Source organism: Engraulis encrasicolus, chromosome 19 (assembly GCF_034702125.1).
Source record: "Engraulis encrasicolus isolate BLACKSEA-1 chromosome 19, IST_EnEncr_1.0, whole genome shotgun sequence".
NCBI lineage: Eukaryota > Metazoa > Chordata > Actinopteri > Clupeiformes > Engraulidae > Engraulis > Engraulis encrasicolus.
Window position 1 is genome coordinate 10,389,366 of NC_085875.1, and position 12,500 is coordinate 10,401,865.

Consider the following 12,500-nt stretch of genomic DNA (forward strand, 5'->3'; position numbering starts at 1 on the left):
ACACACACACACACATACACACATACACATACACACACACACACACACACACACACACACACACACACACACACACACACACACACACACACACACACACACACAGAACCCTTTTTTTCACTGGCCACGGGGATCATGCTGAGCTTTGTCACTCTGTAATCGCAACAAGCCTGTAATACCACTTGCCGATAATGGCCCATGCAGTTGATGTGAGCGGATTGAACTCGCTCGCAAAGCAAGCATTTTGACACCTTTGCCAGCTTTTGGGGTTATCCACGTCCCAAAACTCTCTACTCACCATCCCAGCTCAATTACATTGCATTGATTTTAGTCACAATATCAAGTTCACAGATTTTTCTTTGCCTAAGTCATGAGGGTGTTTCAAGGTAAAAGACCTTTCAAAGAATCATGACTTGACCTGAGAAAGAGAGGAAAAGTAAGGGCGGGGGTAGGGATCTCTCTCTCTCTCTCACACACACACACACACACACACGCACACGCACACGCGCACGCACACGCACACGCAGTGGTGTAGTCTACGTAGAACGCGGGTATACGGAGTATACCCACTTCTAAATTTCAGGGATTTCAGTATACCCACTTAAAATTGATTGATCAATTGTTTTGAATAGCACAAATATTTACAGTATACCCACTTCATAAAATGCTCAAATATACAGTATACCCACCATAAAAAAGTAGACTACACCACTGCGCACACGCACACACACACACGCACACGCACACGCACGCACACGCACACACACGCACGCACACAATCAGATTAGCACACGCAACGCCAGTCCTCCTGCGTCGTCGCACACCCAGACCCAACTTTTGCTGGCCGGCGCTGCAAAGAAAACTTTCGCCCGGCTGCCAACCGCCGTTCACCGCCTGCATGTTAAGCAGGATGTTAATCAGCTCACACCAGATTTGTTTTTTAAATTATTTATCCCACTCGCCGCGCATCGCATCTCCATAAATGAGCCGAAAATGAGTTTCGAGACGTGAGGGAGCGAGTGAGGGAGCGAGCGGAACGACGAGACCCTACAAGGGAGCGAGGGAGGAAAAAGAACAGGGGGTTACGAAAAACGACGAATGAGCCAATGAACGGAGTAAGAGACGAGTGGAGCGGCTCTCGTCTCGTTTTTCCTCCTGACCGCTCACAGGGAGCCCCAGGGGAGGGAGGGGCCCAGCCCAAGCACTCGCAGACTGACAGGGGTCGTCTGTCTCCTGGCCCTGTGGGACGAGGGGAGAGGCACCAGAGACATCTAACAGTAGATTACTTTCTCTCTCTCTGCCCCTTTCCATCCATACTCCACCATCTCTCTCTCTCTCCTCTCTCTCTCTCCCTCCCTCCCTCTCTCTCTATCTCTCTCAAAAGTACAGCGACCCATATGGAGATGTGGTGAGAGAGTGAAAGTGATATTGAAAGAGGAATACAGACAAGAAAAATCTACAGAGGTGTCGGTTTAGATCACTGTGGTTGTCGAGTGTGTGTAACTGATATTGAAACAGGAATAAAGGTCAATTCAATTCCACTTAGATTGCAGATTTGATGGCTCTCTCTATACTTCAGACACAGTGTTAGAAAAGAAAAAAGAAGAGAAAAATCATAAAGACTGTAATGCAGAATGTTGTGGTTGATGTTGTATAATTCCTTAACGACTTAAGTTATGACTACGAAACTTGGTGACTTTTCCTAAAATGTTGTTGGCTACAGTTAGGACCAAAAGATTATGTTTATCATTTTTGCCACTGACAGGTATGTCTGACCGAAAATCACTGATCTAAGTCTCATTATTGTTCCTTTTTCATATTTTTTTTGTTATTTCCATTAGCATCAGACAGCTTTGTGAGCATTAAAGTGGTCTGAAGCATATAATCTTTAAAATGTAAGCGCATTACCTAAATTTGATGGAAAATACATTATGGCGAGATTTTGGGCATTATAATCAGATGATGTCATAATGACGTCCTAATACCAGATAATGACACAAAAAATTATGTCATTCATAGATGTCCATATGTAGATCATCTCCCCAAAGTTTGGTGGTCATACCGTATTCCGTTCATGAGTTATGAGGGGGGGGGTCAAAAGAGCCCCCCCCCCCCAGGCCCAGGAATGCCAAAAAAGCCCAGTCTGAATAGGGTTAATTATTAGGCGACAGTGTGAGCGCGTCTCCTCCACTTTACAACATTCTGAAGTACATTTGGCATGATAATGGCTCCACACACCTTAGGGTGAGTGAAGTGACGCTGTATGTCGGTGCCTCAGCTAATGAAGTGCATTTCATGGTTCCCACCCCTCTGGTCAATCTTGCAAGTATTTGTTGCCAGATTTTTTTTTTTTACTCTTGCTTTGGCTTACTATCAGGTCCAGTGACCATGGGGGCCGCTATGGGGAGGGAAAGTGGTACAGATTCTAAGGGCCCAAGCACTGACAGGGGCCCTTAAGGGGGCCCAAGCACTGAGAGGGGCCCTTAAGGGGGCCCAAAATTTGAATCTTTCATGGGCCCAACATTTCTGGCAGCGCCCCTGCCAGTGACTGACACCTTTGGCCGGGCCCAGGGCAAAGTCATATGTGGAAATCCCACTACCTCGATACATACTTTGAAAATGGGGACCTGAGTCTGGGCCCCCTGTCTCCCTGGGGCCGGTACAACTGACCCCTTTGTCCCCCTATGCTGACTTCCCTGATTGCCACCTTTGGCTCAGCTACTTTGATCATTCATTCTTCACTATTCATCTACTATGTATGTTGCCTTGAATAATTTTCTTTTGTTGGTTTGAAGACCGTTTGCAGAGAGTTCTTACACGTGCCTGTCCGTCCCCGTGCATTTCAACTCGCAACATAAATATGCGTCAGGGCGGCTTGCGACAAAAGCCCATTACGCAAAGGGAATAAAGCACTTCTCTGAAAACTTGAGGCAGCTTTAATCTGTTGGCTGCCTTCCCAGTCAGGGTTTAAACCAGTAGGGTCTAAAACTTCCACGGCGTCTCCATTAAAATCCAATCAATTTCAGGACACGGCTTCAAACCGTCGCTTGGACCCCTGCCGTTTACTTTAAGCCTAAACGCCTTTGGAGTGCTTCCTGAATGAATGAGCACACATCTTACCAGAGGAACGTTAAGATCAAGTCATTACACACAGCATATTAAAAAGGATGACAAGGAAATATCATAAGCAGGAAAAATAATAATTATAAAGGTGTAATCACTGGCGTTCACTTAAAAGGACAAGCAAAAAAAAAAAAAACTTCAAATGCCAAGACGAGACAATTTGTCAGGTTGTCAATGTTCTGTTCAGGCTTAGTCTTTTGTATTCACAGTCTTACCGCACAAATAGACCAGGCGCGATGCGATTCAAGCGACAGAGTGCAGCAGCAAGCGATACGAGCGATTGAAGAGACTAGAGTATGTCCGTACAGGCAAAAGGCTAATCATTCAAACATTCCCATTGGCTGTGGTCATTGACCTCTATGCAGTCATTGGCTGTTGCGGCTGGTCACCGAACCGCGTCATAGAAAGTTGAAAGGATTTCAACTTCAAACTGTCGCTCTCGTCGGGCGAAACGCTTCTAGTCTCCAGAATCTCTTTCGTCGCGCGACTCAATACAAAGTCAATTACTTCCGTCACTCGCCTCGCTCATGTCGCGCTTGGTCTATTTGTGCGGTTAGATAATGTCTTTGCAGAATGCATGTATTCAAGTCAAGTCAAGTCAATTCAGCTTTTATTGTCACTTTTTTCATATGCACAAGTCATACAAGGAAAAAGAAAATGTTCACATATGTCGCTATATCATGTGTTTTGGAAGGTGTTTCACACCACCTATTACCGTCAAGACTGTATGTCAAATTAAACATGGATCTGTGCTGTGTGTCAGATGTAGTGGCTTCTCTGTATTGGCACCTATGCCCTAGGTATGTAGAGATGGAAGGTTAACCCAGTAAGACATGGCCCTGGTTATAAATAAGCTCTTGGAAGGTGAAAAAGTGGATCGCACTCGGGTTCTTCTTTTCTTCTTTTTTAGTTTTCATTCTTTACATAGCAGCAGAAGTGTAGACAAACGTTTCGGCTGTTGCCTTCGTCATTGTCTCCACGGAAGAGTGCGGTGTATCTGAACTACTACTTCTATAAATAAGCTCTTACCAGAATGCCAATGACCAAGTCGTAATGAATTACTAAGCCTTTTGCACTGTCATAGCAGTGTAGTGCCATCGTAATAAAGATTTTTCATTGACTGTTACAGATACAGACACAAGCTCAGACATTTTGAATGTCTTAACCCCTTGCCACTGCCCCATCAAGTCCATACCACCCATGCCCATATTTGGGACTCTAAGATTTTATGTTTTGCCCACACTGCTCAAAGTGCAACCAGTGTTCAATAGTTTTTCACATTCCAGTGATGATATTAACAAAATATTGAGTAGAATGTGTTACACTGTGCGTGTGTTGTGAAAAGTGTTGTGAAAAACACTGAACAAAGAGAAAAATCAACACTATCTTATAGTATCCTTGAGTGGGACCAATTGTTATCAGAAATGGAGTTCTCTTATAGACTTGTAACACTGGCATTTATACTGTGTAGCTATAGTGGTGTCTTCCTCTGGCCTGTAGTGGTATCAGTGCAGCATTCCTAGTAGTAATGTATGTATATGTAGTGGTGCCTTCCCTTGGCCTGTACTGGTATCAGTGCAACATTCCTGGTACTGTGGTGGTGTCGTCCCTTGGCCTGTACTGGTATCAGTGCAGCATTCCTGGTACTGTGGTGGTGTCTTCCTCTGGCCTGTACGGGTATCAGTGCGATCCTCCTAGTGGTACTGTAGTGTAGGTATAGTGGTGCCTTCCCTTGGCCTGTACTGGTATCAGTGCAACATTCCTAGTGTTACTGTAGGTATAGTGGTTTCTTCCTCTGGCCTGTGTGGGTATCAGTGCAACATTCCTAGTGTTACTGTAGGTATATAGTGGTGTCGTCCCTTGGCCTGTACGGGTATCAGTGCGACCCTCCTAGTGGTACTGTAGGTATATGTAGTGTTGTCTTCCTCTGGCCTGTTCGGGTATCAGTGCGACCCTCCTAGTGGTACTGTAGTGTAGGTATAGTGTTGTCTTCCTCTGGCCTGTTCGGGTATCAGTGCAGCATTCCTAGTAGTAATGTATGTATATGTATATGTAGTGGTGCCTTCCCTTGGTCTGTATGGTTATCAGCAACGATTATCTGTTCTTTAGATGCATATAGACCGTCTCTGGTATCAGTGCAGCAATCCTGGTACTGTGGTGGTGTCTTCCCTTGGCCTGTTCGGGTTTCAGTGCAGTATTCCTGGTACTGTGGTGGTGTCTTCCCTTGGCCTGTTCGGGTTTCAGTGCAGTATTCCTGGTACTGTGGTGGTGTCGTCCCTTGGCCTGTACTGGTATCAGTGCAGTATTCCTGGTACTGTGGTGGTGTCGTCCCTTGGCCTGTACTGGTATCAGTGCTGCCATCCTATTGGCACTGTAGGTATAGTGGTGTCTTCCCTTGGCCTGTTCGGGTTTCAGTGCGGCCCTCGTAGTGGTACTGTAGGTATACGTACAGGTAGTGGTGTCTTCCTCTGGCCTGTTCGGGTATCAGTGCGGCTCTCCTAGTGGTGCTGTAGGTATACGTACAGGTAGTGGTGTCTTCCTCTGGCCTGTTCGGGTATCAGTGCGACCCTCCTAGTGGTACTGTAGGTATATGTAGTGGTGCCTTCCTCTGGCCTGTTCGGGTATCAGTGCGACCCTCCTAGTGGTTCTGTAGTGTAGGTATAGTGTGGGCCAGTGGAGTGCAGCAGCTCTCCTCTCCTCACCTCTCCTCTCCGCAGGGCCACATGTCAAATCACACACCTGACAGGCCTGACACGGCCACTGGGCCGCCTGATTGACAGGGCATTATTACTTTTCCACCATGTTTATTTTCTTGCCGTTCTAAGGCTATATGGGACTGGCTGTTTTTTTTTTCTTTCTTTATTCTTTTTTCTTTTTCCGTTTTGCTCTTGGTGTGTGTGTGTGTGTGTGTGTGTGTGTGTGTGTGTGTGTGTGTGTGTGTGTGTGTGTGTGTGTGTGTGTGTGTGTGTGTGTGTGTGTGCGCGCTTGTGTTTTAGAGAGAGAGAGAGAGAGAGAGAGAGAGAGAGAGAGAGAGAGAGAGAGAAAGAGAGAGAGAGAAAGAGAGAGAGAGAGAGAGAGAAAGTTGCCACTGAGGGCTGTATCAGACTTTTTTTTCTATTTGCTGTGTGTGCTTGTGTGTGAGTGTGTACTGTCTGCATGTACTGTACACTGTATGTGTGATGACTTGTGTATTTTTATTCGGCTCCCTTTCTCTCCTGTAGTTTTCTGCTGTATGCGCTGCCTGTTTGCCTGGGTGTGCATGTGTGTGCAAGTGTACTGTATAGGGATTTTCCTTTGTGTGCATGTGCACTGTAGGGCTGTTTCCGTGTGTGTGAGTGTGTGACTGAATGTACTGTACTGTATGGGTATTATGTATGTGTATCCACGCGCTCAAGTGCATTTGTGCCTTTGTATTCCTCTCCTCTTGGAACATCAGTGGCATATTCAAAGTCCGTGGCCCCGGGCCATCTTAGTACGGTGTCTTCTCCCTACTCCCTCCTTATTTGCAGAGACAGTGAATAGACAGAGTCTATTTTTACGTAGCACGATGCCAACAATGCACACACACACACACGCACGCACGCACGCACACACAAGCACACACACACACACACACACACACACACACACACACACACACACACACACACACACACACACACACACACACACACACACACACACACACACACACACACACATACACACACACACACACACACACACACACACACACACACACACACAAGCACACACACACACACACACACACACACACACACACACACACACACACACGTATGGGTGATGGGGTAAAGGCAGCCTTAATCAACTTGCCGTCTGAAAGTGAAAAAAAAAAAGACAGGAAAAAAAAACCTTTCGCATTACCTGGAGTGACGGATCCTTGTGTCAGTCCGACATGGCATGTCATTAATACCACGAAGGACGTAATGTGAATTTCCCTATGCAGACTTGTGTGCGTGAATAGATCACGCAACTTGTTGTTTTCCATAAATGCAGTGGGTACTGATGGGGGATGTATGCGGGGTGGAGCCTTCGCTGCCAGGGCACATAAATCTTCCAGCTCGAGCTCCGCAGCGGCTTATATACGCAAAAGCAAGCGTCGCGTTATCATGTGCAAACTGCGACTAGAGTCGAAACTCCTGTTCCTTTTTTCACTCAATCTCTTTTCTCTTTTCTCTCTCTTCTCCCCCCCCCCTCTATCTCTTTCTCTCGCTTCTTTACACACACACACACACACACACACACACACACACACACACACACACACACACACACACACACACACACACACACACACACACACACACACACACACACACACACACACACACACACACACACACACTGCCACACTACTTTAAATGGTTGGGGTCTACTACTACAGATCCTTTTACTCAAACGCCATTTCCTAAACGCGGCATTACTAATAGTTCAATTTGTGACGGCCCATTTTCAGAGGCTAAAGACATTTTTGAAGCCCCGTAATTGCCTTGTGTGCAGTTACAAGCCAAGGAATGGCTTTCCTGATAGGAACGACTCGCACAAAACACCCAATCATGCTTCTTTCTGTGTAAGTGTGTGTGTGTGTGTGTGTGTGTGTGTGTGTGTGTGTGTGTGTGTGTGTGTGTGTGTGTGTGTGTGTGTGTGTGTGTGTGTGTGTGTGTGTGTGTGTGTGTGTGTGTGTGTGCTTGTGTGTGTGAGTGTTTGTCTGTGTGTGTGTGTGCTTGTGTGTGTGTGTTTGTGTGTGTGTGTGTGTGTGTGTGTGTGTGTGTGTGTGTGTGTGTGTGTGCGCGCACGCACGGGTGCGTGCGTGTGTGTGTGTGTGTGTGTATAACGTGTGTGTGTTTGTGTGTATGTGCATGTGTGACTCCTCTGTTGAGAGACGCTAAATCTGACACTAAAGTAGGGGGGCTAGACAAAGCCGCCGGTTGCTTTGGTCGGGGCTTGGGGGATGTTTTAATGCACACAGGCTGGTAATGGCCATCTGCGTGGAAATATTTGCACAAAAGCATGGCAGCAGGCTTGATGGCTTGGTATCGATCCAAAAACCAGAGCACCGAGAGCGCTGCTGCCCCAAAGCGAGTGGAAGGCAGTGAAATGATAAAATAAAAAAGGGGAGGAGGTTGGTGGTACAAAAACCCTATAGCGAACAGCATAATAGGACACTGAGGCATTGGACACAAGAAAGAACAAAAAGTCATAACTCTGAATGGGGAGAGAGGGCGGAATCTGGCAAACGGAATAGAATGCAATGGAACATTCTATGGAATGGGATAATGGAAACAGGTCAGGAGATAGAGCCATCTCGTGGGAAAGGGAAAAAAGCCAAGCGTATTGTTGAGAAGAGAACTGTTCCTGACACTTTATTAGAGCATTGCATCTCCTGTACCTTCACTGTCACAAAAGAGTTGGACAAGCTTGGGCTGTGTGGTTTGTATGCCCGTAAAGTATGTACTGTAATTCCAAGCCAAGGAACATTCATTCACATACACGGCACATTGCGACAGTGTCATCTCACTTTGCCCAAACAATTGTAATTAAGAAGGGTTGAGCCTGCAGCAGTGATGCCAGAAGTATGCCATACGTAACATCTCAAGGCCGTCCAATCATCCATATATGTAATTACTTTGGATTTTTTCCATTCCTATGGATTTTTTCTTCATGCTTGCCCATCTCACATAAAAGAACCAAAATTGATGAGAAATGAGTTTCAATAGTAGTTTCAACAATACACATATGAAATGACATTCTTCACCCTGCTTAGTTCATGAGTAACGGTGAGAGAGATGTTTGATTTCTGCCGGCAGCGATTCCTAAAATATAACCACGGCTTTATTATCCCTCCATGTCTGGCCGTCTACGCAGTAGGCAGTCTACAGTCTACAGTCGCGTTCGGTTCACTGAACAGTCAGTCAGTTATTAGTCCTCACGTTTCTATTCTTTCTTTCTTACTTTCTTTCTTTCTTACTTTTCTTTCTTTCTTTCTTTCTTTCTTTCTTTCTTTCTTTCTTTCTTACTTTTCTTTCTATCATTCTTTCTTTCTTTCTTTCTTCCTTCCATCCCTCCTTCATTCCTACCTTCATTCCTTTTTTCCTGCCTGTCTGCCTGCTTACCAAGAGTTGGTGTCTGGGTCCTCGTAATTTATTTTCCCTCCACAACTGCTTCAATTTGAAAGTTGAAATTTTTCTGTCCTTCCTTCCTTCCTTCCTTCCTTCCTTCCTTCCTTCCTTCCTTGCTTCCTTCCTTCCTTCCTTCCTTCCTTCCTTCCTTCCTTCCTTCCTTCCTTCCTTCTTTCCCTCCTGCCAAAAGATGATGCCTGGATTCGGGATCCTGTTCATAATTTGTCTTTGCACTCCGATGAGGGTCTGACGTCAGCTTTCACATTAAATCTTTGACCGTAATTGTAACAGTGTTGCGCTTCTTCTATAATTTTCAAGTGATTTCCATTGAGATAGCTGCACCTGCAAACAAAGACTCAAGGTGTGCAGGCCACCTCCTCCATCATTTCTTTTTTCCCCGCCGTTGCTTCATTGTGAAAGTTGATCTCCTCAGCAGGATGCGCACGTTGTAATTTGTCCGTCACTACGGTACTTTGCATATTGCTATTGTTGCTGACTGCCTTTGATCAGTATGAAGTCTACTGTACTGAGGTCTGGTGAGCAAGGCTGCTGACAGATTTGGATGGGGCCAGGACAAATCCATTAGATAGAGCCCCCCGTCTCAATGCATTCGATGTCATGTAGACCAAATTCTGGGCCCCATCTCTCCCTGTGCCCTAGGACACTTCACCCCTTTGTTCCCCACCTATCAGCTTCCCTGCTGGTGAGTGTGGAACTGCTAGCAGAGCATAAAGTCACATTCTCCTTACTGTGTTAAATGTCAGGAATAATTAAAATAAATTTTACTTTGCACAGCTTTTGTTTTTTTGTTTTTTTTCTGCTGGCTCTTCTGCATCCTTGCTCACTCAAGAGAAAAAAACCTGCTCGCTTGCAAGTCTTACCTATGAGTCCCCCTGGAGCGAGATACGGCAGTCAGTAATAACAAAGAGTTTTTAAAAAAATATATAAATATATATAATAAAAAATAATAAAAATGGCCCTTGTGAGAGGATAAGACCTTGAGAGGGTTGAACAAAAGTGGAAAACTGCCTGAATATCAGCCTTTCATCCACACCCCCCCCCCCATTTCTCCGCCGCAGATCACTCATTATCACGTGTTGTAGGACATTTATGAGGAGCCATTTATAAGTAGGGCTGCCCGCGCTACAGTAGCCTATGTAATGGCACTAAAACTATAAAGCTGTCGTGGACGCTGACTGACCACCGCCATTAACCTTGGGGGACTGAGCAATGTGCTGGAAAATGTGCTTGTTGTACTGGAATGTGACCCTTTAGAAAAAAAAAAAACACTTTTCCTTCCCCCGGTTGACGTTGTCCTTGCGGAAGGAAACATTTGTTGGCTGTATGGGCCTTTCGACCTCAGTGCACCCCTTTGGAACAGTCCAGCATGAGCCCCTTGACCCAAACCTGCGCTCTGACGGCCGGTCAGCTGTCGGTTAACCTTTAAGAGTGTGGGTTTTTGAGCATTCTATAAAAAGAATGCGTTCTATAACAATGCAAGATTCTACAATTCCATATTGTATTGAATGACGCCCAGAATTCTATAGAACTTTCACTGCCCGAACATTCCCGTCACACCGGTGTGACGGTACACTCTGAAAGGTTTTAACTGGCTTTAAAAGGTTAACCCTTTTTCATGTTTTTCAACCATACAGTAGTTATGTTTATGGATATGCTTTGATGCTCTGTATATTATATACTGTAGTGTATATGCATATCTCCTTCACCCATTGTAAATGTTTTAAACCATACCAAACAGTTAACCCTTAACAGTTGATGATTCCACCATTGGGAATTTTAAATTCAGTTTGTTCCAAACATAATAAAATGAGGCATTGGTTTGAAAATAAAAACTGTGAATGTTGATAATGTCTCTCTTTGTCTTATTCTCCTCGGCCCTCCCTCTACCCCAACTTCCTCCTTCCGTGTTGAAGAAGGGCCGGTTCTAGATCACACCCGACACCTACCACAACAAACTATGAATGAACAGATACATCTAGAACCTAGAATGCAATATAACTATTGACCACCTGTCTTCCTCTCTTCCTCCTCTTTATGTTTTCCTCCTCGTCCTCCCCTCCGCAGCGTTGAAGAAAGGTCGCTTCTGGATCACGCCCGACCCCTACCACAACGACGACAACATCCAGATCGGCCGCGAGGTGAAGATCTCCTGCCAGGTGGAGGCCACGCCGCCGGACGAGCTGCAGTTCAGCTGGCTGAAGAACGGCCGGCCGCTGCGCAGCTCCGAGCGCATGGTCATCACGCAGACGGACCCCGACGTGGCGCCGGGCACCACCAACCTGGACATCATCGACCTCAAGTTCACCGACTTCGGGACCTACACCTGCATGGCCTCGCTCAAGAACGGCCGGATACCTGAGATCAGCATCGACGTCAACATCTCGTCCACCACAGGTGAGTTCAGCAGGGCCCAGCTGGATTAAAAAAAAAGATATATATATTTTTAGGGCTTTTTTTCCCTTTTTAGGGCTTTTTTTGACAGGACAATGGAGAAGAGACAGGAATTGAGTGGGGAGAGAGAAATGGGGAAGGATCAGCAAATGATCCAGGACGGAATCGAAATCGGGTCACCAGCGTAGTAGCCCAGTGGTGCCCTACCAGTTAGGCCACGGCAGGCCCCAGGTGTTTTGTTTTAACGGACCAGTATTTCTGTTGCTGTGTGTGCAGGTGGCATTGCCTCTAATAAAACAAGAGCAATCAGAGATGGCAATCATGCAACCATCACTACTGCACTGTACGTTAGATGCATGTGATGTATGCAGGGCTCTAAATTAACACTAGCCAACCAGCCACATGCTGGTGAAACTTCAGTTTGGCTGGTAGAGAAGACCAACTTACTAGCCCCCTTTACCCATCCACTAGCCATTTTTCGCAGGTGACTAAAAAAGTTAATTTAGAGCTCTGGATGTTTGTATGACTGTATGAGAAGTCCAACGTACCAGCCACTTGACCCATTAGTGAGTGTGTGTTTTGCCAGCAACATTAACATCCACTAGCCATTTTTCGCAGGTGACTAAAAAAAGTTTAAAAAAAAGTTAATTTAGAGCTCTGGATGTGTGTACGAGAAGTGTGTGTATGAGAAACACAGCAGGCAGGTAGTGCGTGGAAGCACTATTCGTGTGTGTTGGCGGCACATTTTCGTCCTTGGGTGAAAATGGATCATCCGAATATCAATCAGGTCAGATGAAATCCGCAAACTGTTGCTTTCCTGCA

The 12,500-nt window shown here is 45.8% G+C and overlaps 1 protein-coding gene across 1 annotated transcript in view; it reads left to right on the top strand.

Moving 5' to 3' along the window:
• The window catches only part of mdga2a (MAM domain containing glycosylphosphatidylinositol anchor 2a), a 382,296-nt gene that overhangs the window by 199,319 nt on the left and 170,477 nt on the right, over positions 1-12,500 (top strand). The window contains exon 7 of the mRNA XM_063183630.1: positions 11,352-11,681. Coding sequence (XP_063039700.1) covers positions 11,352-11,681 — 330 coding nt within the window. The remainder of the gene's footprint in view (positions 1-11,351; positions 11,682-12,500) is intronic.